Raw genomic sequence first — 26,212 nt, 5'->3', positions numbered from 1 at the left:
AGCTGCCTGATGCCGGAACAGCTTCCCCACTTAACATGCGACGGCAGAGAAGGGAAAAAGACAAAGCAGTGGGGGGGGGGGGGGGGGGGCAGGGGGGGAAGCTTCTCGCAAAAGGTGCTCATTGCTCTTCCGCACCTATCGCTAAGGAGAAAGGTTTAAATAGGTTTAGTTTGAATCACGGGGCCACGAGGCAAGACCTGAGCAGAGCTGGCCCACCTCAACTCAACGACTGGTTTAACTGGACTCCTGGCAAGCAGTGGCCAGAAACCAGAGAAGCAACTCCAAACCCGAAGCCTGCCCTCAACCCACGGAAGGTGGACAAGGGCTGGCCGGGAAGAGGACTGAGTTTTGGTAGAGTTAATGCCAGGAAAGACTCAGGCACTGCTCAAATTCATCCCAAGTCATACACAGCGAGGGGAATCCCGCACCAACCGGGGACGCCAGGAAAATCACAAAGTTTGGCTCTGCAACTCTTCAACTGCTAAAGAGTATTTTTTTTTTTATTTTATTCCTGTTGTCAGACTGTGAAAGCGATGCAATATTAACATTATAACAGGGACTCAGGAAATCAGAACTGTCCAGCTGGACAACTGAAATGCTACTAAAAATGTCACAAACCCCAACAGGTTACACGATGTCACCAGTAGAGTGACAATAAGCTGTCAAGTGACATCAGCAGCCTTGAAAGGAGTATAGCAAAAGCAATTAACCCCTTTCCTAATTGATAACTTTGGAATCAATAGCGCCGGTTATTGGCATTTGATGATATCACGTTCGCATGCATCTTACCTTTTGTATTTTGCTTTTTAGACATCTCAGCGTGTTTGCTCTAATTTCCAGCTACGCGGGAGGGGGGGAAAAAAAGAGAGTCCTCGCCCTGGAGCAGCTGGAATTCACACCCGCCCGGTACCAAGGCGGAGAGCGGCAGATAGACGGGTTGGGATGGCAAAATCCCAGCTGTGAGGGCAAACGGGGTCTGGAGTTGTCAGAAATTTGCTGACAGGCCGGCGGAGCACTACAGCTCCTTCCCCCGAAAAGCAGCTTCTTGTCACGGAGCCCGGGCGCAGCCGCTGGTGTCGGTCTTTTCAGGTTCTGAAAGAGAAAGAAGGGAGGGGAAAAAAAAAAGAATAGAAATAAGAAAATTGCTGCCGTACTAACCAAAGCATACCCCGAGTCTCCCAGCTTGTCAGAGCGGCCTTGCTCACGCGTTTGAAGAGTAAAATTTCTATTTTGTTTAAAGGTGTGGGGGAACAACCGGCCAGAATAAAAAGCAACATTAACTATAAAGCAACGAGATCCCTACAGCCTTGGTACAGTTTCAACAGGCTTAATTCAAAGCTACTGTAAGACACCGTCCCTTCAGCACGCAGGCGGTAGAACCAGGGAGGTTCAGAAGCATCACAAAAACAACATTTACACAAACGCCAGCGTTTACTGCCGTAAGAGCAGGCCGAGAGCGTGGTTCTACGCTCGGTGACAACACTCGTGACCGCGCAAACTCTTAGACCTCTCGTGTGCGGACGCAAGCAGCATCCCAGGGAAGGCCAAATTCACTTTGCTGCCAGCACCCAAAACCTGACAAATATTAAACGCTTATTTCAACAGAGGACGGAAGACAACCCTCCTGTAGCGAGGCAGCACAGGGGCAGCTCTGCGGGGCGTTACATCCGTGTGTTTTCCTTCTGCTCCCGATGTAAGGAGCCAGGGAAAGCCGGGGCGGCAGCACCACGTCAAGCGGGATGACAGGTTAAACAAAGAACAGCAGGAGAAACAAGGTAAGGGAACAATGGGGACCTCTCTGCCACCGAAAACCCGCCTCGCCCCAAGCAGGGAGCCGGCCCCCGTCACAAAACCTCAAAGCCGTGTTCACAACAGAGCAGGAAAAAACACCAAAATTGCCATTTCAACACGTAAAACACAGGTAACTGAAGATGCAAAATATTTTAGTAAACATCGAGAGACCTCAGACATTTTAGCAAAACCCACACGCTCTTGAAAAATGAAATGACAGCACTGAGGAACGCGCATCTCATTTGCTCCAGAAATAATTAGAAGTTCGCCTCCCGTCCACCCCGATGAGGAGGATTATTTTTAGGGATACAGTTTCCATGTCTGAGGAATTCAGACACGCTCCTGCAACTCAAGAACAGCGACACGGCCCCAGGGCTCAGCGACAGGGTCTTAACGAGCCTATTTTGATTTAAAAATAGACCTTTCCTATCATTAGGATTTTCCCTTCACAGGAGTTCAAAACTTATTCCTAAGCGGTGACCCTGGCAATCCAAATCCGAGACAGAGCCAACGCTCACTGTCTGCGCAAAACAAGACTGTGCAAAGGGATTTTTTTTACCTGGAAAGAGAGTCCCAAAAGGAGGGGTGGTTACAAACTCCTGCCTCGTCGCCTTCAGCTCTCCGAATTAAACGCCTTCATTCGCTTTGATGCCTCGCGGCACTAAATAGCACCTCGTAAAAAATGCGGCATTTGAAACTCTGCTCAAAAATAGAGAAGCCGGAGAATTTAGCAAGGGATGAAGCTGCTGCGTGGGGATGGTGAGCGGCCCCGGAGCCCAATGCCTGGAGACTGCCGGCAGGTTGAGCTCGGAGCTGGCGCAGCCGATGGGATTTGATTTGATTTGCACGATTACACCCAAGTTTCACTTCCCTGCCCGGCTGCTTCGTGTCCGGAGCAGGAAACACTCTGGCGCAGCCTCCAGCCGCTGGCAACCCCCGGCACCTCCCGTGATTTTAAGATAACGCTGGGTTGAGGAGAAGGCAAATACTCACGCACCGACCTATGACACCAGAGCTAAACGCCTGCCTTCGATATTGCTCAGAGATTTAAAACAAACAAACAAAAAGCCTCAACCCCACAGCTGTGCTTTAGAGACGTCTTTATAATTTCATTTTTTAAATAAAGACGAGCGTGCTGGAATCCGGAGGGAGCGTGGAAATACACAGGCACTGACAAAAGCCTGTCACGTCACGCTGGAGACTACTTTATGTGAACTCCCTCAACTTGTCTCAAACTTAATTCACGAAACAAAGGAACACTTAAAAACTGCCTCCGCACGTACATCCCCGAAAAGCAAATAACTGCGAGAACAATCCATCCAGACGAAGTCTAGAAACAAGCTGTGAAAAACCAAAAGCTGCCAGCAAAGAAGTTATCAGGAAATCTCCAAAAGCCTGAAAAACACAACACCTTATCACCCGAGAAATATAGTTTTAGCCACTTCAAAGGAGGAAAACAAACAGTAATTAAGTCTTGGGGGGAAAACAAACAACAAACGGCAGGTTCTGAATTACTCTTTGGCAAGCTAAATTCCACGCACAAAAGTAATAAAATAAAGGAGTGGAAACAAAACCCCACTGATGTATCTGTTGGGTATGAAATGGCAAATCTTTACTCCTTGATGATGCAATTAATATTCTGGCCCATACACCCCGTGGTAAGGATCTAGAGCCGGTCACAAGTGGCTCTGGCTCGTGCCGAAATCGGGGTTCAGGCCTTCAGCTCCGCGTCTCTGCCGGCAGAAGGGCTGGAAATTTCAACACGGCAATTAGCCGGGAACCTTAATCAGAGCGGCATGAGGGGGCTGTAAAACACACAAGCATTTTTAAAACCCAAGTGGAAATTTCAAGCCTGGTAAAATAGCAAAGGTTAATGCAAGTTCAAATAAACTCATTACAAGTGGGGAGCTCCTTCAGATAAGGGCAATATAAGGCTTATCCAGCCCACGGTACGTGGCTGTAGAAACCATAAAGCATCGATACAAAAACGTCAAGAAATCTACCTGCAGGATTAAAATAAAATATTGTAGTTATAACAGAATCGACGGGGGAGCAATACAACCCGAAGAAACCCAACTCCCTCCTGTTATGGCCAGAGCAACCAAACTCCTCCCAGAGCTGCCAGCGTTCAGCTGACGACGTAAAACTTTTCCAAATCACACTGGAAACGTGCATTATTGTTAAATGCACAAATATCAGCATATTCCAGCTAATTGAGAAAGAAGGAACACATCCGAAATTTTACAGACAGCAAGTCAAAAGAGAACCGGCTTCTAAATCCCCCACCCGCGGCATTCTCTCGCCGCGCCGCTCTGGCTCCGTCTAGACGGATTATTTCAGCAAACTTTTGGAACTCAATAGCTCCCCGTTTGAAGGGAAAGATGATAAACAGCGAGAAATTTGTCTGGATTTTTTTTTTTTTTTATTAGTCCACGGAAGATGCTTTCGCTGAGAAACCTGGAGTTCTGAAGAATCAATAAATCTGCTCCTCGGGAGGGATTTTGATGGGGTTGCTCTGGGCCGGTGGCACCAGGGGCCGTCCCTGGCCGCAGCATAATTCACGCCGTACAGTAGCATCTGGCTAATTGGCTTTTGAGTTAAGTAGTCCCTTACCAAGCTATTTTAATCTTGTTGATCAAGCATGTTAAGAGGCGTCTCTGTGAGTACACACAACAGCATTTCAGGAGAATAAATTGTCCTGTTTGTAATTTATAATCGTTCTCAAATAAAAATCCATTTTCCAAGACTCCGGCACTGCTGAGGAGCCGGGTGTTTGCCCACAGCACTGAGCCCCCCCTCCCGTCCCCCTCCGTAACGCACTCGGGCAAGAAGGGAATTAACTCAGTTTTACAGCGTGTCCTGGAAAAGGAAAAAAAAAAAAAAAAACACCCACACAATTACACTAGAAATTCAGGAATACGTGCTACCTGTGAGGAAGCCCAACGCAGAGGAGGAGGGTTAACGCACTGCGCACACAACACCCCGATGGTCCCACTGCCGGCCCCAGCATAGCACAGATTCTCACTGAATCCCCAAGGAGCTGAAACCCTGAGATTTGGGGGGATTTTGGCAAATACCTGTTAAGTTACAGCAGCCCAAAATAAGCCTGTTTCATCTCTTGCGTTCAACGGATGCCTCCGTTGTTTCCGTTCGAAGAACTAACTCTCGTGCCCTGAAACAGCTGATGGAACGCATCAGGCCAAGGTTTTAATCAAAGCCAGGCGGCTTTATTACCCTGCGTCTGAAAGGAAGGAAGCGCAGAAAGCCCAACTGTAACCTGGGGCTTGTTTCTTTTTTTTGGGTTTGTTTTCTTTTTTTTCGGGTTTGGTTTTTCCCCATCAAACAGAGACAAGCAGTTTTCAGAAGCTCCTTCCACTCAACAGCTGCAGGGAGGGACCAGGGGCAGGAGCAGCACAGGGCTAGGAAGGCCCAACGCCGAATCCCCGCCTGCACAAAGCAGCTTCTCTTTCTACAAGTCCCTTCATGGGACTGGACGAAGGATCGTAAAATTATACAACACAAAGAACCATTTTAGGATTTAAAAAAAAAAATAATAAAAAAAATAGTTGCTTAATATCACTCTTGGGGTTTGGGTTTCCCCCCCCAGTATTTCCTCAGGAATGAGCTGAACATTTAACCTCAGAGATAATTAGCTGTCTATATTCTGTTTAAATCCACACATTTATTGTTCTTTCACCGACTGCATTATGCAGAGCACGACTGGGCATTAGCTATTCTCAAACACCTACCTCTTATAAGCTAATTGTGTATCGTTTTGCAGCACAAGGAAGTAAAATTACATATTTCAGATGACAAAACACTCCCGTATCTCTTCTGATGATGCTATAAAACCTCGCCCAGAGTGGTTACAAATACTTCACGAAGATAAAAGAGCAGACCCCTGGGTTTTGTGCTCTTCGGGAGGGGGCTGCAGTGGAAGATTCCTGGTCAGAGGCCGTTTCCCACACTCACTTCCCAGCTAAACGAGTCCTGGGAATCCCTGGTGGGATTTCTGACGCTTTTATGCCGCGATGCAAATGGGGTGATTCCACAGGAGGGAAACACTCTGGAGTCAGACACCAAATTTTGCTTTCCCGAGGCAAAGATCTCTTTACACTTTGCCTTCTGGTCCTCTCTGCGTCCTTTCCCAGCCCGCTGCCCACGGGGAACAGCTGCAATGGAAACTCGCATGCGGATGTTGGTCCTGGGTAATTTTTGCGTGGATTGCTACTATTTTTAGATTGTCTTTGCCAGCGTTGTGATCTGGAAGGGTCCCAGTGACTTGCCAAGAACTGTTTCATATTTAAGGGGATAAACATAGATTAAATTTTACTTTTTATCAAACTGTCTAAAAAAATCAGAAGCTTTAAAAAGAAGGAAGGAAAAAATAATGGCAAATGTAGCAGAAGATGCCACCTTTCATTGTTCCACTTTAAGTAGTGAAAACATCCCTCATCTCCCACAATTTAAATGGGAGGGAATGGGATTACTGGAGTTGTACTAGAAACCTTCTCCTCTCCTTCAGCTTTTCCTTTGGTTACAGCTAACCTCAAGGTCCCAAGAAAGAGCTTGAAAATATCATTAAAAATGAGCCCTATATGTTAAACACCAGATTTATTATTTTTAAAAAACGCAGTACCTGCATATCCCCCTTTAGATTGCAAGTCACCTTTAGAGCTCCTTTGTCCTGAATCCAACAAGAACCTTCTGCTTCAGGGTTGCATGGCTCAGAAAAATCATAAAATATTTAAATGTCCCTTGAAGAGTAAGCTACAATTTAAGAAAAAACAAACCCTTATGCATTAGACAACTCCTGCAAGAGGAGCTTGGTCTGGCAAACCTGAAGCGATGGTAACCTCTGCAGACGTTGCTACGGCCACGTACGTGTGATATACAGCAAAATAGCGGCTGAAGCCGCACACAACTTTCACACTGATCGTGTCTGAGAGTAAAGACAGGCGGCACACGCTTTGCTGGCCCAGCGCACACAAACTACATTATTAACGGAGTATTGCAATAAAGGAAATAAACGCCGAGGCCGCTAGCAGCAAGAGCAATGCCGTGTGACAGAGGGATAGCAATACGGACCCGAATGATGAGGAGATGAGGAGCTCTCATACCAAACACTGCCCTTTCTGCTCCACCAAACCTTCTCCAGGTCTCCACATCCCCTGGATTCAGACCTATCCTCCAGCTGGACGGCATCACGGGGCACCCCCGCTTGTGTGAGCGAGTCCTGCTTAGAAAGCACAAAGCCCCAGAGCCAAACAGTACGGCAAAACGCTCCGCACCCTCTGCCTGTAACATCCCAGGCAAAAAGGCCTCAAGATCTAGAACACCTCCAAAGAAAGACATGGCAGCCAGAGCTTCACAATGGAAGCATCCAGCGGGAAATGCAGCGCAGTCAGTGAGAAGCAGCCATCGTAAAAAGCTCAAAATCATGAAAATAGTCACCAGGCTCTGGCGGGACGCTGCAGCAGATCCCACAGGTAGTCGGTGGGCATCTAGAGTTCCTCTGATGGCAACCGGCTTTCCAAGAGAATCAATCAGACCATCACCCCTCCACAGAGATCGTCACACCCAGGGAGGACAATTACACTGGGGCAACCATTAATGCACCCCCAGAAAGAAATCCCACCCCCCTCACAGGATTTTCTCCCCTCTCCAAACCAAACAAAACCCTATTCTTTGCCTTCCTTCCTACGGCACCGTGGTGGAAGGCTTGTCTCCGTTGGGAAGGAGGCTTCACAACTTCTCTGCAACAGCTCCCTCTGCGGATACATTAACGTCTCTTTCTGCTCACTCGGAAAGCTCATCATCAATCACAAAACAAGAACAGCACCGGCGAGCACCCACAGGCAGGCAAGAGTGGGGATCAGGCACAGGAAGCCACCTCCTAACTTACTGCCGGGTGGCTTTCGCCTGGAGAAAATCCTGCGTGAATAAGTGCCTGGGGGGGAAATTCAAGCTTTAGGTGCGCTAAAGACCACAGCTCTGTGGAGGTACAGGGGAAAATAACGCTTCCCTCTTTGCATCTCAGCCTGCTTCTCACCACCGTCATTAGTTAATTATTTGTGTTACGGTAACAACCAGAGGTGACAGAGCAAGATCTCCAAGCACACCGGGAGAGGATTCCTGCCCCTGGGATTTGGGAGCCGGGTGGGTATGGGAGGAGAGGCACGGTGGAGGCAGGGATGAAGGACGGCGGGTGGAAGCACTGTGTGAGCAGGGCTGTCTACGTGTCCCGGCTACGGCATAAATAATGTATTAACACTGCCGACCGCTCGCTCCCCGTCAGTCACGCCAGCCCCGCGCGCCCACGGCTTGCCCCGACGGCCCTGACTCAGCGCCTGCCGGCTGCCCCACTGCCTCCCCCCCACACCCCATCCAAACCCCACTGCTCCAACCCACAAATCCCCTTCTGCAGCCGCCCCTGGGCCCCCCCACTGCAACCCCTGCCCACCCCCCCGGGCCTGCTCCCCAGCCAGCCCCTTCCCCATCATTGGGGCTGTGGAGGGGGACTCTCTTCCTCATACCCCCCTGACACCCAGGCCTTCTCCCACTCCCCCCTCACTCCATCACTGTCACCCTTCACTCCCCACCCCCACACACACACACACAGGGCACCCCCTTCCCCACACAGCATCTCTCCTGCTCCCCCCATTTCCCCACAGCCCACCCCCCAGGCTGTTCTCTGTCCCACAGAGCACCCCCTCTAAACCTCACAAGGCCACTCAGACCACCCCCCTTCCCTTCATAAAGCCCCTCGCCCCCCCCAGCATCCCCTCATAAGGCCCCTCGGCCACCCTCATCGCTTCACAATTCTCCTTGGGCCCGCTCACATCCCTCACAAGCCCCTTCGGACCCCCCCATCCCCTCACAAGGCCCCACAGCGACCCCCTCCAAGGCCCCTGGGCCCTTCATCCCCTCACAAGATCCCTCAGTCCCTCCCATCCCCTCACAAGCCCCCTCCGGGCCACCCCAACACCTCACAAGGCTCCAAGCCCCACCTCCAAGGCCCCTCAGCCCCCACCCTCCCCTCACAACACCCCTCAGATGCCCCCATCCCCTCACAATGCTCCTCGGACCCCTCACAAGCCGCGCCGGACCCCCCATTCCTTCACAAGGCCCCTCAGCGACCCCCTCCAAGGCCTCTCGGTCCCTCATACCCTCACAACACTCCTCAGCGCCCGCCATCCCCCCAGAAGGCCCCACCGACCACCCTCTCCCCTCACAAGGCCCCTCGCCGCCCCCCCCCTCCCAGGCCCCTCAGCCCCTCACAAGGCCCCTCAGCCCCCCCTCCCCTCACAAGGCCCCACCGACCCCCGGCCCGGCCTGGCCCGACCCCCGCCCTCGCTCCCGGCCGGGCCCAGCCCCGCACTCACCGTCAGTGGCGGCGGGCCCCGCTCGCCCCCCCCCACCTCAGGCCGCCGCGATGAACCGGGGAGGGGGGCGGGGGCCGCGGCCCGGCTGGAGCCCTCGGCACGCGCCAGCCAATCGGGAGGCGGCCAGCGCCCGGCAGCCAACGGCGGCGCGAGAACGCCGCACCGCGCCCGCCCTCCTGGAGGAGTCCACCAATGAGAGGGCGGGAAAGGCCCGGCTCGGCCCGCCTTCCTTCGTCTCCAGCCAGTCAGATGCGAAACGGGGGAGGTGCCGTGAGCTCCTGGCCAATGAGAGGGCAGAGCGGTGCCGCTGGGCGCGCGGGGACACGGCGCGGCGCGAGGAGGACAGCCAATGGCGAAGCGGCCCAGCCGACACGACGGCAAAGTCCCCGCCCTCGCCTCGGCGGAGAGGCGTGGCCAACCCCGGCCGGGAGCCAATCGCATCCAGCAATGCCGAGGCCCCGCCTCCAGGGGGGGCGGGGCGGCGGGAGCCGAACGTGGACGGAAACTGCCGAGAGCCACCGCCCCGCGGCGGAAACACCCGAGTGGGGAGCCCGGCGTCAGCGGGTTCGCGTCCCGGCTCGTCCCGAACCGCCGCACCGCCTCCAGCCCCGCCGGCCCCGGCGGGGGCACCGGAGCTGCGGGCCCGGCAGGGGCTGGCGGGGGCTTCGCGTAACAGTCTGCACAGGTCACCCTGCAGTGGTTTGTACAAGCCCCTACGCCATCGTTCATGCAAGACCCCATGCAATGGCTCGCACGAGCCCCCCGTGCAACAGTTCGCACGAGCCCCTCGTGCATCGCGTCGCCGACATCCCCCAGCAATGGTTTACCGGCGGCCTCGTGCCCTGCCGCGCCGTCCCTGCCCCTCGCGCCGAGCCAAGGACCGAGGCAGCAGCGACAGGGAACCCTCGTGTTCACAACGCCCAGTGTCACCCCCCCGCCGCCCGCCTGGGCCCCCCCAGCTCCTCGTAGGCCTCCTGCAGCTCGATGAAGCGCCGTTGGGCCTCTTCGGCCCGCTGCCGGTTGTGGTCCGGGTGCCAAACCTTCACCAGCTCCCGGTAGCTCCGGTGCACGTCCTCGGCGGAGGCGCCGGCCGGGAGGCCCAGGACCTGGAGTTGGGGGGGGAGAGGGACGCGTTGGACGATTGTCGGGGGGGGGACACCACCGGGCTCGCCCCTGGTGTGCCCTGCAGCCGGAGGGGACCCCAAAAAGGGGGTCCCCCCAGTATGGGAGCAGCCAAACCCCATGGGTGCCCCAAACACAGCGTCCCCCCGCAGCATCCTTCCCCCCGCAGCGTCCCTCCCCCGGCAGCGTCCCCCCCCCCTCCACCACCCCGTCCCCCCCGGTACCCAGCGCTGCATCCCGCACCTCATATGCCCACTGCTGCCGCTGGCTCCAGCTCCTCGCTCCGAAGCCGGTGGTGGGAGGCTGGGGTGGGGGGTCACCGGCCAAGCCCAGGGTCTCTGCCAGGAGCCGGATGGCGCGGAGGGGCAGGAGCAGGAGCTCGGTGGCGGCGCGGGGCAGGGCCAGGAGGGTGCCCAGCACCCCGGCGGCACCGCAGAGCCCGCGGCAGGCGAGGGGGGCGGCGAAGGCCAGGCAGGCCAGCCCCAGGTGATAGAGCCGGGCAGGCAGCCTGGGCAGCGGCGTCCCCCGGGGTTTGTAGCGCCGGTGCCGCTGGGCTGCCACGCTGGCGGCCAGGCTGACCAGCAGCACTGCCAGCACCCAGCCCTGGAAGAGGAAGGAAGCGAGGAAGGCTGCGGCCAGGACGTTGGGGGCCTCCGCCGTCTGGTCCCCCACCGAGGAGACCAGCTGCACCCCCAGCCCCACGGCCAGGGGCTGCGCCAGCAGCACCGGCACCCAGGGCAGCCCCAGCGCCGCCACCAGCCCGAAATACGTCCCCACCGTCACCTGCCCTGCCAGACGCAGGGGGCTGAGGGCCGGCACCGTCCCACCGCGGTTCCTGGCCACCCCGACCCCGTTGGCAGTGGCCACCCAGCCGGGGATGTGCCAGAAGTCCCAGAGCCAGCCGGCACCGAAGCCGCCCAGCGTCAGCATCCAGAGCAGCGCGTGGCTGTCCCGGCCCAGGTAAATGTGGTGCAGCCCCAGTGGCCCCCCCAGCGCCCACAGCCCGTAGGCCACCAGCAGCCGCTTGGCCATCCTCCCCCTCACTGTGGCCACCGGCTCAGTGGGGCTGCCCTGGGGGTCACCGCCCCGGCGGGCACCGGCACAGCCCCGGCATCCGGCACCCTGCGGGGTGGAGAGTGCAGTCAGGGACCCCAGGTCACGCTGTGTGTCCCCCCCTGTGCCAGACCCCCCAAGTGACCTGCGTGCCCACTCACGGCCAGTGCATGCCCTCCCGGAGGTCCTGCGTGCCCACCCAGGGTCCCACGTGCCCACCCAGAGCTATTGCATGCCCACCTGGCTGCCATGTGCCCACCCTGGGCCGGTGCATGCCCACCCAGCGCCCTGCACCCCCACCCCCCCCAGGATGCCCTGGGCCCACCCAGGGTCCCGCATGTCCCCCCAGCACCCTGAACCCCCACCCTGCGCCCACCCTGGGTCCCGCATGCCCACCCAGCACCCTGAACCCCCACCCTGCACCCACCCTGGGTCCCGCATGCCCACCCAGGGCTGGTGCATGCCCCCCATCCCGGACCCCCTGGGCCCACGCAGGGTCCCGCGTGCCCACCCAGCACCAGTGTATGCGCACCCAGCACCCCATGAGCCCATCCGGCGCCGGTGCCCCCCCCCGGCAGCCCCCCCCCCGCCCCATACCCCACTCCGGGGGGGGTTCCAGCCCACCCTGACCCACCTCTCCCTGCCGAGCTGCCGGCGGCACCGCTCCCCCTGCCAGACTTTGCCCCGGCACGACAGCGGGCAAAGGGCACGCCATCGCCATCGCCGCCGTCGCGGGGACCTGGGGGGGGTGGGGGGGGTGGGCCACAGGGTGCCTCGTACCCCCTCCTGGGGTGCAGCACACCATGGTGCCTGGTATTGGGATACACGCTGCGTGGTGGATGGGACCCACCCCCCCCCCCAACCTGGTGCAGGGTGTCGTCCCGCCCCCCCCGCCCCCCGCCGGTGCAGGGTCCCCCCCCCAGGCCCCCCCGCAGCCCCTGTTTGCTCAGCCGTCGCCGTGTTTGCAGGGATTAACCGGCTGCGGCCGCCAATTTGGGCTCATCCATTATTAACGGCCCCGCAGCCGCCCTGCGCCGGTGGGGGCGAGGGGGGGGACACACGACTCAGCCCCCGTTAGCGGGGCCCGGGGAGCTGCGAATCCTCCCCCCCCCACCCCCACCCCGAGCTCAGCACCCCCCGGGCGGGGCGGTCGGATGGGCTTTGGGGGTGCATCGCCCCCCTGGGGCTGCATGGGGACCCCCAGAGTCCCCCCCCCCTGGGGTTTGGGGGTGTATCCTCCCTCTCTCGCTGCTGCCCTGGGATGGAGACCCACAGAGTCTCCCCCCCGGGGCTTGGGGGTGCACCCCCACACACACACTGCTGCCCTGGGATGGAGACCCCCAGAGTCCCCCCCCCGGGGTTTGGGGGTGCATCGCCCACCTCTCACTGTGGCCCTGGGAAGGAGACCCCTAGAATCTCGCCCCCCCGGGGTTTGGGGGTGCATCGCCCGCCCTCTCCCTGCTGCCCTGGGATGGAGACCCCCCAGTTCCCCCCCCCCGGGGTTTGGGGGTGCATCCCCCCCCCACTGCTGCCCTGGGATGGAGACCCCCAGAGTCTCCCCCCCCGGGGTTTGGGGGTGCATCCCCCCCCCCACTGCTGCCCTGGGATGGAGACCCCCAGGGTCTCCCCCCCGGGGTTTGGGGGTGCATCGCTCCTCTCTCGCTGCTGCCCTGGGGCGGGATGGAGACCCCCCAGTTTCCCCCCCCGGGGTTTGGGGGTGCATCCCCCCCCCACTGCTGCCCTGGGATGGAGACCCCCAGAGTCTCCCCCCCCGGGGTTTGGGGGTGCATCCCCCCCCACACTGCTGCCCTGTGGCTGGATGCCCCCCCCCCCGGGGTTTGGGGGTGCAATGCGGCAAAGCCCCAGTTCTCTGGGGGTGAGGGGGGGGGGGCTGAGAGGTCAGGAAGCCTGGGGGTCCCTGGGGTGCGGCCCCCCCACCACCACCTCGGGGATGCCGGCGGGGGGTGGGGGATGCTGGCGGCTCCCTCCCCCCCCCCCCCCCCCAGCCTGGGCTGCCCGTCAGGGCGGGCTGACAGCGGCCCCCCCCCGCGCTGCCCACCCGCGCCTGGCTGCCTCCCTGACAGCGGCTCCCGCCGGACCCCGGCCCACGCTCCGCTGCCCCCGAGCCCACGCCGGGGGGGCCCAGCCCCTCCAGCCTGCACCTGGGGGGGGGAGGGCACCCCAATCGGACCCCTACCGGCCCCCCCGGTACCCCCCCGGGGTTGGCGGAGGCTGCGGTGCCGTCCCCCCCGTCCCCCCCGTTCCGGCTCAGAATCGATGCGGTGAGGGGAGGGGGGGGGGGGGGGGGGGGGGCGCGGGGGGGTGGGGTGGGGGCGGGGGTCTCGTGTCCGATCGATCTCTTTAAGTATCTGGATTTAAAAATGTCAAATTTGCCTCCGGCGAGCGGAGCCGGCGGTCGATGGGGCTGGGGGGGGGGACCGGGGGCGGGGGGGGGGGCAGAGCCCCCCACAGCGGCCTCAGTTTCCCCGGGTGGGGACATGCGGAGCCGGGGGGGGGAGTGGGGGTGTGGGGTTGCAGAGGAGCCTGCGGGGGGTCTCGGGGTGCCCCAGCCCGGGGGGGCGGTGCCATAGGGGGCTCCCCCGCCCCCGTCCCCCCCCCAACCCGAGCGCCCGTAATTGGTGCCATTGATCAGCGCCGGCCACCAGCGTTTAAGGCATCGATTTGGGGAGCCTTGCCGCGAATTGGAGCATCTGTCACCGCCCGGGGACCTGGCCGAGGACACGCGGGGACCCTGCCCACCCCCCCAACCCCCCTAATCCCCCCCCCGCCAACCACCCCGCAGGCAGCCGGGACGGGGGGTCCCCGGCCGCACGCTGTCCCCTCCTGTTCCCTGCGTGTGGCCGCGCACAGCACCGGGGACACACGCGTGTCCTCGTGCACACGCGTGTCCTCATGCACTTACATGCCCCAAGGCACCTGCGCACCCTGCTGCGCACCTGTGTCCTGAGGCACACGCGTCCCCACGCACACGCATGTCCCACTGCACACACCTGCCCCAATGCACATGTGTGTGCCCATGCACATGGGTACCCTGATGCTCACGCATGTCCTGATGCACACGTGTGTCCCCTTGCACATGTGCATCCCCACACAGGTGTGCCCTGATGCTCAAACATGTCCCGATGCACGTGTGTGTGTCCCGACGCACATGTGTGTCTCCATGCACATGCGTACCCTGGTGCTCACACATGTCCCGATGCACACACGTGTCCCGATGCACACGTGTGTCCCCATGCAGGTGTGCCCTGATCCTCACACATGTCCCGATGCACATGTGTGTCCCCCTACAGGTGCGCCCTGATGCTCAAACATGTCCCAATGCACGCGTGTGTGTCCCGTTACACATGTGTGTCTCCATGCACATGTGTACCCTGATGCTCACCCATGTCCCAATGCATGCGTGTGTCCCCATACAGGTGTGCCCTGATGCTCATACATGTCCCAATACACACATGTGTCCCCTACAGGTGTGCCCTGATGCTCACACATGTCCCGATGCACATGTGTGTCCCCATGCAGGTGTGCCCCGATGCTCACCCACGTCCCAATGCACACGTGTGTCCCCATGCAGGTGTGCCATGATGCTCACACATGTCCCAATGCACATGTGTGTCCCCCTGTGGGTGCACCCTGATGCTCACACATGTCCCAATGCATGTGTGTGTCCCCATACAGGTGCACCCTGATGCTCACACATGTCCCGATGCACACGCATGTCCCCCTGCGGGTGCGCCCTGATGCTCACCCACGTCCCGATGCCCGCACACGCCCCGATGCCCACATGCCTCCTGATGCACACGCGTGTCCTCATGCACGCGTTACGTCCCCACGCAGACATGCCCTGACACACGCGCGCGTGCCGACGCACCCCCGTCCCAGCGGTGACACGAAACCCACCCACCCCCCACCCCCCCCGCCTCCTCCAGCACCGTCCCCGCACCCGCGGCTCACGCCTGTCCACCCCGGGTGCCACCGGCCGCACACCGGCTGCCACCCACCGGGCCGCGGGGCCGGTTGAAGGCATTTCCCCCCCCTCCTCTCCCCCCCCGCCCCCCCGGCGTGTCACGCCGCCCTGTCACTTTGCCGGTAATTAATGCAAACGCCGGGGCCGGAGTCCCCCCGGGCTCGTCCATCACTGCCAGCGCCGCCCCGCTCCCCCGCCGCCGGTATTAGGGGAATTTTTATATGTATTAGCTGTTGATGCACATTAATACATTAAAAATGTCAGCGGTGGAGGCCGGCTAATTGTCTGATTTAAATGTCTATTTGTCAGCGCCCGGCTCAGGTGGGCATGAGGCGAATCTCCAATGAGGCCCCACAGCATGGGGGGGGAGCCCCCCCCCCACCCCCCCCCGCCGTACCCCGCGGAAGGGCTCGGGGGGGACGGTACACCCGAGGTGACTGGCGCAGGGCCGGGGTGGGGTGGGGGGGATTCGTGTCCCCCCCCCGCCGTGCCCCGGCCACCCGTTTAATTGCCGGCGGGGGGGGGATGTGTCCCTGCGCCCGCCATCTCCTGCATCCCTAATTAAACGCCGCTCGGGCAAGAGAATTCCGCCGGGCCGGCCCCGCAGCCATCCATCTCGGCAGCCCCGCCAGCGCTGGGGGGGGACGGGGGGGACGACAGACGGGAGGGGACGTAAATCCCCCTGCCCAGGATCCCCTTCCCAGGGGATGCCCCGTCCCCCCCCCCGCCGGAACTGGGTGATGGTCCCCCCACGGCTGAGACCCCGCAGCTCATCACAGCAGTGGCTGGGCACCCGCCTCGCGCAGGGCCGGGCTGTGTTTTGAGGGGGAGGGGGGGGTGTCTCATCCGCACTCCGAGTTTCCCGTGTCCCCCCCCCGGGGTGGTGCCGAGCCCCGCAGCCTCTCGGTGTGTGTGTGTGTGGGGCTGCCCCACACGGGTCCCGCTGCGGTTGCCCCTGGGTGGGACACCCCGCGCTGTCCCCGGCCCCGACCCCCCCCCCCGCTCACCCTGTCCCGAGCCCCCCCCGTTGCCGAGGGGCGGCCGGCTGCAGACCCCCAGCCCCCCCAGCTGCCTCCTCACCAATTAGCAGCAGACGCTAACGAGCCGGGGGGGGCTAGCAGGGGAGGGCTAGAGGTGCCCGGGGGCTGGGGACCGCGTGCAGGGGGGGACCCGGACGGGGATGGAGCCGGGGGGGGGGGGGGCGACACACACAGACGGAACGTAGTGGTGGCCCCCCCGGAACACGCGATGCTCTGCCCGCTCCTGCCACCCCCCTCCCCCCAAAAAAGCTGCCGGGGGCACTCGAACGGCCCCGGGGGCGGGGGGGGACAGACTCGGGCTCCGCATCGGGACGGCCCCGAGAGCGTCACCCGCGGCCCCCCCAGGTCTCCCCCCCGCCCCCCCGCCGCCGGCTGCTGGTTTATTGTTGCCGTTCAAGGACAATTTTCATCCAATTTCGGCCGGCCCGGCTTTATTGCCGCCCGCCCGGGGTGGACGCGCCGCGCCCGGCCGCACCGGCCCATCCATATTCATTTGCGCCAGGGCTCCGCGGCCCCCGTTGCCCCCCGGCCGGGCTGCGGCGGGGCGGGGGGGGGGGGGGCACGCACGGCCGAGCCACCGGGAGAGGAAGGGTGACGGCCCCGGGGACCAGGCACCGGCACCGGGTGTCATTCACCGGGTGCTCGGGATCAGCACCGGCACCGTGCACCAGCACCGGGACCGGGTGCCATGCACGGCTGCTAAGGACCAGCACCGTGTACCGGCACCGGGTTACCGGCACCATATGCCACGTACCGGGTGCTCGGAACCGTGTACCGGCATCGAGGAACCATGCACCGGGTGCTCGGAACCATGTAGCGGCACCGGGGACCGTGCACCGGGTCCTCGGACCCTTCACCGGCACCGGGGACCATGCTCCGGGTCCTCGGAACTGTGTACCGGCACCGGAGACCACGCACCGGGTGCTCGGGACCGTGTACCGGCACCGGGGTCTATGTACCGGCACCGGGAACCACGCACCGGGTGCTCGGGACCCTGCACCGGCACCGTGCACTGGGCACCGCCGGGGCCGTGCCGCTGCTGGCTGCGGCCGGCGGGTCCCCGGGGGCCGCGGAGGCAGATGGCGAACGCAGCGAGGCCGCCCCCAAGCCCCCCCCACTCCGTGCCGGCCCCCGGGGGCGGTGGGGGGGGCCGGTCTGCATCGATTCCTGCTCCGCGCCCGCGGCCGCCTCCGCCCCGGGCTCCGCTCCCGGCTCCGGCCCCGCAGCCGCCGGGGGAGACGTGCCCGTCCCCACCGGGGTGACCCACGGCATCGCCCCGGGTCCTGGGGGAGGGGGGGGGGACGTCCCCGCCGCTGGCACCCGCCCGGGGCCGGTGTGGGGGGGCTCAGCCCCGGCGCTGGGCTCGCAGCCCCCGTGGCTCGCAGCCCCGAGGTCCCCTAAGCCCGGCCGCCCCCCCCGCAGGCACCGGGGCAGGGTCCAGGCCGGGAGCCGAGGGCAGGAGCCGGTCCCCCCGTCGCTGCTCCCGCCGGGGCTGACCTTTCTCGCCGCCGGCGGTATTTTTATCCCCAGCCTTGTCCCCCCCCAGCCCCCGGCGCTGGGGGTAACCGGCCCCCCCCCCCCCCCCGCGCTGTCCCCTCGCGTCCCCGCGGCCAGAACCCGGCCACCCGCTCCCCCCGCCCCAGCCCTCGGTGCCTGCTAATTAGCACTCGGGCTTCCCCTCGCAGCCTGCCTAATTAATTCGCTGTTGCTGCTCATTAGGATCAGCCGGGGGGGGGGGGGGGGCGAGCGGGCGGCGGCGGGACTCCGTCGTCCCCGTCTCCGGGGGGAGGCACCGGTGGCACCGATGGCACCGGGACCCCGGCCCCCGGGGGGGAGGGGGGGGTGTGTGTGGGGTGAGCCGGGGGGGAGGGGGGCGGGGGGGGGGAAGGCTCCAGCCGCCGTAATTTGTTGCACAAACATCGGCGGGTGTTTGGGCTCGCATTGATCCTCCCGCATAAAGGGGCCATAAATCCATCCCCAGCGCGGCTGATTGATCGCCGCCCTTTGGAGGGAGCGGCCCGGGCTGCAAATCCCGGCACCGGCCGGCGGGGGGGCGGGGGGGCCGGGGACACACACACACACACACACACACACACACACACACACGGGGAGGGGGTGCGGGGGGAGCATAGCATCCCCCTCCCCGCATGCAGCACGCACAGGCAGGCACATGCATCCACACACGTGCACTGAGCATGCACACAGCAGGCACACGCGTGCATCACGCACACACACGCACACACACACACACACAGCAGGCACACGTGTGCATCACGCACACACATACACACACACACACAGCAGGCACACGCAGACATCACGCACACACATGCACACACACACACACAGCGGGCACACGCGGGCATCACGCACAGACACGCACACAGCAGGCACACGCGGGCATCACGCACACACACGCACACAGCAGGCACACGCGGGCATCACGCACACACACGCACACACACGCACACAGCAGGCACACGCGTGCATCACGCACACACACGCACACGTGCACAGAGGCACAGAACACACGCACGCATGCACGCACCTGCACAGAGGATACGCACATGCACACACGACGTACGCACACACATGTGCAGAGCATCCACACGTATGCACACGGCAGGCACACACACACACGAGCGCGTGCACACATGCACAGAGCATCCACACGTACGCACAGAGCATCCACACACGTGTACACACGCACATGGCATGCACACACACAGACACACGTATGCACAGAGCATGCACACGTACACACAGACCATACACACACGTGTACACACGCACACGGCATGCACACACACAGACACACGTTTGCACAGAGCATGCACACACACGTACGCACATGCACAGATCATACACCCACACAGAGCATGCACGTACACACATGCACGGCGTACACACAGACACACGTATGCACAGATTATGCACACACGTGTACACACACACATACACACATGCACACACATGTAGACACACACGTACACACATGCACACACACGCACATAGCATGCACACACACGTACACATGCATACACACATGCACAGAGCATGCACGCACATGTACACACACACACGTGCACAGAGCATGCACACACACACGCGGAGCATGCATGTACACACATGCCCAGCACGCACATGTATGCACAGAGCGTGCACACACACGTACACATGCATACACACACGGACAGCACGCACACATATGGGCGGAGCATGCACACACGCGTACGTGCACGTACACGTACACGCAGAGCACGCACGCACACGTGTGCGCGCGCACACACATGCACAGCGTACACACAGACACACATATGCACAGAGCACGTGCACACATACGCGCACACACATGCACACACATGCACACACACGTACACGCACATACATGCACACACATGTACACACATATACACACACATACACGCACATACATGCACACACATGTACACACATATACACACATGTACACGCACACACATGTACACACATGTACACGCACATACATGCACACACACGTACATGCACACACATGCACACACATGTACACACATGTACACGCACATACATGCACACACATGTACACACACATACACACACGTACACGCACATTCATGCACACACATGTACACACATGTACACGCACATACATGCACACACATGTACACACACGTACACACACGTACACGCACATACGTGCACACACACGTACACACATGTACACGCACATACATGCACACACATGTACACACATATACACACACGTACACGCACATACATGCACACACACGCACACACATGTACACACACGCACATACATGCACACACATATACACACACGTACACGCACATACATGCACACACATGTACACACATATACACACACGTACACGCACATACATGCACACACATGCACACACATGTACACACACGTACACGCACATACATGCACACACATGCACACACATGTACACACACGCACATACATGCACACACATATACACACACGTACACGCACATACATGCACACACATGCACACACATGTACACACACGCACATACACGCACACACACGCACAACCCCCCCCGCACCCCCCCCCGCCGTGCGGTGCCGCAAAGCCACCCCTGGGCCCGTCCCCACCCGCGTGGCTCCGTGCAGGGCGACCCCCCAATGTCCCCCCCCCCCCCCCCCCCCGCAGTGGGACCCGCGGTGGCCCCTTCCCCCCCCCCCCCTTTTCCCCCGCTATTTCCCCCGTCGCCGGGCGCTGTGGGCGCCGGGGGGGGGGTGTGGGGGGGGGGGCGGGGGTGGAACGGCCCCGGGGGCGCAGAGGCCGAGGCTTCGTTGGGCGAAACGGAGCCGATTCCGGCAAGAATTGCAAAAAGCGGCCGTAAATCAGCCCCCGCAGCAGCAGCCGCGCCGCCCCCGCGCCCCCCCCCCGCCCCCCCGGCACCTCGATGGCCCCCCCCCCCCCCCCCCCTTCCACCCCCCGCTCCGGGGACCGTGTCTCTGTCCCCAACCCAGGGCTGGGAAAGGACCCTGCGCCCCGGCAGAGCCCCCCCCCCCCCTCCCCGGCTCGGGGGTCCCCGGAGCATCCCCCCCCCCCCCCAAAAAAAAAAAAAAAAGGGGCCGGTGGCCACCAGCCCACCTGGGCCTTGCGTGGGGCTGCGCTGGGGACAACCACCCCCGCAGCCCCCATGTCATGCAACCCCCAACTCACCCCCCCCCCCGCCCCGTACCGGCCTTGCAGCCACACACAAGCATCCCCCCTTCACCCAGCACACCCCCCCCCCCCCGCCTTTCCCTTGCACCCAGCACCCCCTGACCCCCTCCCCTTGCACACACAGCGCACTGCACACACACACACCCCCCCAGGCCTCTGCACCCCCCCCAGGTCTCTGCAACCCCCTCCCCCAGGCCTCTGCACCCCCCCCAGGTCTCTGCACACCCCCCCCCCAGGCTTCTGCACCCCCCCCCCCGCACCCTGCACACACACAGATGCCCCCCAACCCCTGCAACCAGCACCCCCCCCTTCCCTTGCACCCAGCACCCCTGAAGCCCCCCCCGCCCTTGCACACACACAGCCCTGCATCCCCCCCCCTCCAGGCCTCTGCACTCACCCGCCCCGCACAGAGAGGCCTCTGCACCCCCCCCGCACCCTGCACACCCCCCCCCCACCCCCCCCTATGCAGAGACACACGCGCCCCTGTGCACAAACACACACGGCCCCCCCAATCTGTGCACCCAGCACCCCCCCTTGCGCCCCCCCCGCACATCCCCCCCTGTGCTCACACCCCCCAGCCCCGCACACACGCTCCCCCCCCCCGCACAGACACACGCACCCCTGCCCCCCCCCCCCAGTCTATGCACCCAGACCCCCCCCTTGCACCCCCCAATGCCCCCCCCCGCACACACACACAGGGCCGTACACACGCAGGGATACCCCCCCCCGCACCCATTGCACCCTCACATTTCCCCCCCCCCCGGGCACCCATCATAATCTTGCCCCCCCCCATCCCCGTGCCCCCCTCCCACCTCGCTCCCGTCCCTCCCCCCGGCCCCCCCGCCCCCGCCGTGCCCGGTGCCGTCGAGCGGGGCGGGCGGAGCGGGGCTGCGGGCGCGGCGCGGTGCGGGCGGCGGCCCCGCACGTGGCTCCCGGCGCCGCGGGCGGCAGGTACCGGCGGGTACCGGCGGGCACCGGCGGGGGTCGGGGGGGGACGGGGATGGGGACGGGGCGGGGGGGGCTCCGCCGCGGGCCCGGGGCCGCGCGTCCCGGGGGACCCCGAGCGGGGCGCGGGGGCGGCTCCGGGAGAACCGCCCCGGGCGGCGCTGCCCGTCCCCGTCCCCGCCGGTGCGCACCGGGGAGAGCGCGGCGGGGGGAGGCAGCGGCGGGGACGCTCCCGGGGGAGGGGGGGGCCGGTCCCTGGGGGGGTCGCTCCCGGGCAACTTGGCGAGAAGTTGCCCCGCGCGTCGCGGCGGCTCGGTCCCGGCTCCATCCCGGCTCGGTCCCGGCTCCATCCCCGGCTCCATCCCCGGCTCCGGTTGCCTCACCAGCTCCAACACCGGCTCCGGTCCTGGTTGCATCATCGGCTCCGGTCCCGACTCCAACACCGGCTCCCGTCCTGGCTGCTGCGGGAGCTCCGGTCTCGGCTCCGTTCCCGGCTCCGGTCTCAGCCCCTTTCCCCGGCTCCACTCCCGGCTCCGCCGCCGTCTCGGGTCCCGGTTCCATCGTCGGCTCTGGTCTCGTCCCCTTCACCACCGCAAGTCCCGGCTCCGGCCCCAGCCCCAGCCCCAGCCCGGCTCCTGCTCCCGGTCTCAGCCCCGTCCCCATTCCCATCTCCAGCCCCATTCCCATCTCCATCCCCGCTGCTGTCCCCAGCCCCGCTGCTGTCCCCGCTCCCAACCCCGCTGCTGTGACCATCCCCGTCCCCACCTCATCCCTATCCCTGTCCCCGTCTCCATCCCCATTTCCAGCCCCATCCCTGCTCCCATCCCCACTCCCAGCCCCACTGCCGGCCACATTCCCAGCCCTGCTGCTGTGACCATCCCTGTCGCCATCCTCATCCCCGTCCCTGTCCCCATCCCCGCTCCCGTCCCCACTCCCAGCCCTGCTGCTGTCACCATCCTTATCCCCATCCTCATCCCTGTCTCCGTCCCCATCTCCAGCTCCATCCCTCCTCCTGTCCCCGCTCCCAGCCCCGCTGCCGGCTCCATCCCCAGCCCCGCTGCTGTGACCATCCTTGTCCCCATCCTCATCCCCATACCCGTCCCCACCACTGTCCCCAGCCCCGCTCCTGTCCCCATTCCCAGCCCCACTGCTGTCACCATCCTTATCCCCATCCTCATCCCTGTCTCCGTCCCCATCTCCAGCCCCATCCCTGCTCCAGTCCCCATTCCCAGCCCCACTGCCAGCTCCATCCTCATCCCCATCCCCATCTTCATCCCCATCCCTGTCCCCATCCTCATCCCCATCCCTGTCCCCATCTCCGTCCCCATCCCCGCTCCTGTCCTGCCCCGTCCCCTCTCGCCGCCCGGTCCCCGCCGGGGCGTGAGGCTCAGTGGGCGGCTGGGTGCCGTCCGCCCCCCCGGTGCCACCATCGCGCCCAAGGGCGAGGACGACCTGCTGGCGCTGGCCGCCTCCCGGCTGAGCCGCAGGAAACGGGTGGCCGGGGCGGCCGTCGGCGTGGCCATGGTGTTGGTGCTGCTGGTGGCCATCCCGCTGCTAGTCCACAGCTCCAAGGCGGCCGCGCACTACGAGATGCTGGGCAGCTGCCGCATGGTCTGCGACCCCTACCCCGGCCCCGAGCTGCCCGCCGCCTCCCCGCCACCCTTCCTGCCCGGTGCCAAAGGCGAGCCGGGGCGCAAAGGCCGCGCCGGGGTGCGGGGTCCCCCCGGACCACCGGGACCACGGGGGCCGCCGGGTGAGCCAGGCCGGCCGGGGCCACCGGGGCCACCGGGGCCGGGTCCCGGGGGGTACATCCCCTCCTTCTACAGTCCCAAGATCGCCTTCTACGCTGGGCTACGGAAACCCCACGAGGGCTACGAGGTGCTGCGCTTCGACGACGTGGTGACCAACGTGGGCAACTACTACGAGCCCTCGAGCGGGAAGTTCACCTGCCCCCTGCCCGGCATCTACTTCTTCACCTACCACGTCCTCATGCGCGGCGGCGACGGCACCAGTATGTGGGCCGACCTCATGAAGAACGGGCAGGTACGGGCCGGGACCAGCACCGCCGTCGGCACCCCCCCCCACCCCCCGCCACGGCTCCTCCCGCTGTCCCCCAACTGGTCCCTCGCCCCAGTCTTCCAGCCCCACTCCCCCCCCACCATCCCAGTTTCCCCATCCCGCTTCCCCTATCTTGGTGTTCCCATCTTACTGCCTCCCATCCTGGTTTTCCCGTTCTGGTTTCCCTTAATCCCAGTTCCCCCATCCTGGTTCCCCCCCATTCCTGATCTCCCCCCCCACTTTCCACCCTCCCCCCGGCCCCGTCACCACGTTCCATTTTCCCCATCCAATTCCCCCGCCCCCCGATTCCCATCTTTTCCCCGTTCTTCTTCCCCCATCCCATTTCCCCCCATCCTCGATTCCCATCCCTATTTCCCCCATCCCGGCACCTCCATTCCCACCTCCCCCCATCCCATTCCCCCTCTTGGACCAAGGGGGGGTGGTGACTTGGGGGGGGCCACCCCGCAGCCCCACACCCACCGCCTCAGCCTTGGGGACGCCAAACCCCCATGCCCGGGGCTCCTGCCACAGAGACAGGGGGGGACACGCTCCCCCGGGAGCACCAGGCTGTGCCCCCCAACTGGGACAGCTGCCATCATGGCGGTGGGGGGGGGGTCCAGGCTGTGCCCCCCACCGGTCCCTTTGTTCGGCAGCTCCCGCACCACCTCGCCCCGGACGCTTCCCATTTATTATGGGAGAAAACAAGGATCGATCCAGCGCGGTCGATACCGGCTCTGCCGCGCCCCCCCCGGGAGCTGCCCCCTTTCCCCCCCCCCCCCCCACTTCCCGGGGCATCCCCAATCCCCGGGGGCAGCGCAGGAGGCGGGTGGGGGGGGGGACATGGGAGGGCCACGGGGTCCGACAGGGATCTCGGGATCCGGTCACCGGTGGCTCCTCGGGACTGAGCACCGCTGGTGAGACCCAGCGTGGGTCTGGGGGGGGGGGTTGGCCCTATCCCAGGGTGTGTGTGGGGGGGTGGTATCTATCCCTATCCCCTCCTGTCACCGCTGCCGGTGGGGGGGACGGAGGCCATGCCGTCTCCCTCGCCTGGTTCTGCCGCAGCCGGGCGGCGTGACCTTGAGCGGTGATGGACAGAGGGGCTGAGCACGCTGTGGGGGGGGGATCCGGAGCAGCTCAGCACCCTCCATTCCCAACCCCGCACCCCGCTCTGGGGCTCCCCCCTTGGGGATGGCGTGTTGGGGAGGGGAGGGGGTGGGGTGGGTGTCCCTGACGGCTGTGTCATTTCCCCCCCCCCCCCCGGCGGCTCCCCTCCACCCCGAAAGGTGCGGGCCAGCGCCATCGCGCAGGACGCCGACCAGAACTACGACTACGCCAGCAACAGCGTCATCCTGCACCTGGACGTGGGCGACGAGGTCTTCGTCAAGCTGGACGGCGGCAAAGTCCACGGCGGCAACACCAACAAGTACAGCACCTTCTCCGGCTTCATCATCTACCCCGACTGACACACACACCCCCCCCCGCCCCCCCCCCCCCCCCCCAACCTCCCCGGAGCTGCGGGGTCCCCGACTCCCCCACTGGTGTGACCCTCCCTGTCCCCCCGTGTCCCCCCCAACGCCATAGCGCTGGGTGCGAGGAGACACCCGCGAGGATGCCCACGCTGCCCCGCACCCCTAAAAACACCCCCCTCAGTGCTCCCCGCATGCCAGCACCCCCAAGGGGATTGGGGTGTCCCGGTGCTGTCCCCCACCCCCGGGCACACCCCCCCTCCCCCCCCCCCCGCCGTGTCCCCGTGGCTCATCGTGGGGCTCCGCGCTCCCCCCAATAAAACACTCTGGGTTTGGATGTGCAGCCGCTGCCTTCGCCTTCCCCGGGGGGGGGACACACACACACGGAGGGGACCCTTGGGGACAGCAGGGGGGCGGCTGTGCTGCCATCGCTCCTTGGTGCTGGCTCGGTGATGAGCTGCGGGCCACTGGGGGGGACCCTCAGTGTCACCTTCCCCCCCGTTGACGGGGACAGTGACAGCCCCTCCCGCCACGCAGGGGACATGCTGGGGACACCCGGGGGTGTTTGTGGGGGGGGGTGTCCCCGGGGTGGGAGCGGAGCCGCAGGACACCGGGGTCCCCCCTGTCCGAGCCCTGCAGGACGTAG

The 26,212-nt window shown here is 63.3% G+C and overlaps 3 protein-coding genes across 7 annotated transcripts in view; 1 reads left to right on the top strand and 2 right to left on the bottom strand.

Moving 5' to 3' along the window:
- The window catches only part of SPATS2 (spermatogenesis associated serine rich 2), a 31,290-nt gene extending 21,881 nt beyond the window's left edge, over positions 1 to 9,409 (bottom strand). The window contains exons 1-3 of one of the 4 annotated variants that reach the window (XM_074565051.1): positions 9,177 to 9,409; positions 2,351 to 2,490; positions 790 to 1,092 (exon numbers count right to left, since the gene is read on the bottom strand). In XM_074565051.1, the coding sequence (XP_074421152.1) occupies positions 790 to 814 (25 nt within the window). In that variant the 5' untranslated portion in view covers positions 815 to 1,092; positions 2,351 to 2,490; positions 9,177 to 9,409. The remainder of the gene's footprint in view (positions 1 to 789; positions 1,093 to 2,350; positions 2,491 to 9,176) is intronic. The other 3 variants (XM_074565049.1, XM_074565050.1, XM_074565048.1) reach the window with 3 other exon arrangements.
- Positions 9,410 to 9,873: 464 nt separating this feature from the next.
- DNAJC22 (DnaJ heat shock protein family (Hsp40) member C22) lies at positions 9,874 to 12,081 on the bottom strand. Of its 2 annotated transcripts, XM_074565058.1 has the most exons (4): positions 11,986 to 12,081; positions 11,082 to 11,420; positions 10,542 to 10,901; positions 9,874 to 10,282 (listed from the first exon to the last, which is right to left on the bottom strand). In XM_074565058.1, exons 1-4 carry the CDS (start codon positions 12,070 to 12,072, stop codon positions 10,103 to 10,105), a joined length of 966 nt encoding a protein of 321 aa, XP_074421159.1. In that variant the 5' UTR covers positions 12,073 to 12,081; the 3' UTR covers positions 9,874 to 10,102. The 2 variants fall into 2 exon arrangements, with proteins under 2 accessions (XP_074421159.1, XP_074421157.1); XM_074565056.1 differs by having other exon boundaries at positions 10,542 to 11,420.
- Positions 12,082 to 23,563: 11,482 nt separating this feature from the next.
- Positions 23,564 to 25,563, top strand: C1QL4 (complement C1q like 4). Its single transcript, XM_074565092.1, has 2 exons — positions 23,564 to 24,085; positions 25,384 to 25,563. The coding sequence occupies exons 1-2, from the start codon at positions 23,564 to 23,566 to the stop codon at positions 25,561 to 25,563; spliced, it is 702 nt and encodes a 233-aa protein (XP_074421193.1).
- Positions 25,564 to 26,212: the final 649 nt, after the last annotated feature.

This window comes from Larus michahellis, chromosome 22 (genome assembly GCF_964199755.1).
Source record: "Larus michahellis chromosome 22, bLarMic1.1, whole genome shotgun sequence".
Lineage (NCBI taxonomy): Eukaryota > Metazoa > Chordata > Aves > Charadriiformes > Laridae > Larus > Larus michahellis.
This window is presented reverse-complemented; position numbering and strand designations above follow the sequence as displayed.

Coding starts and splice junctions, on each gene's coding strand:
- DNAJC22 (XM_074565056.1), bottom strand. CDS start 12,072: ATGGCGATGGCGTGCCCTTTGCCCGCTGTCGTGCCGGGGCAAAGTCTG. Junction 11,421..11,985: donor CGGCAGCTCGGCAGGGAGAG/GTGGGTCAGGGT, acceptor TCCACCCCGCAG/GGTGCCGGATGCCGGGGCTG. Junction 10,283..10,541: donor GGCAGCAGTGGGCATATGAG/GTGCGGGATGCA, acceptor CCCCAACTCCAG/GTCCTGGGCCTCCCGGCCGG.
- C1QL4 (XM_074565092.1), top strand. CDS start 23,564: ATGGTGTTGGTGCTGCTGGTGGCCATCCCGCTGCTAGTCCACAGCTCC. Junction 24,086..25,383: donor ACCTCATGAAGAACGGGCAG/GTACGGGCCGGG, acceptor CCACCCCGAAAG/GTGCGGGCCAGCGCCATCGC.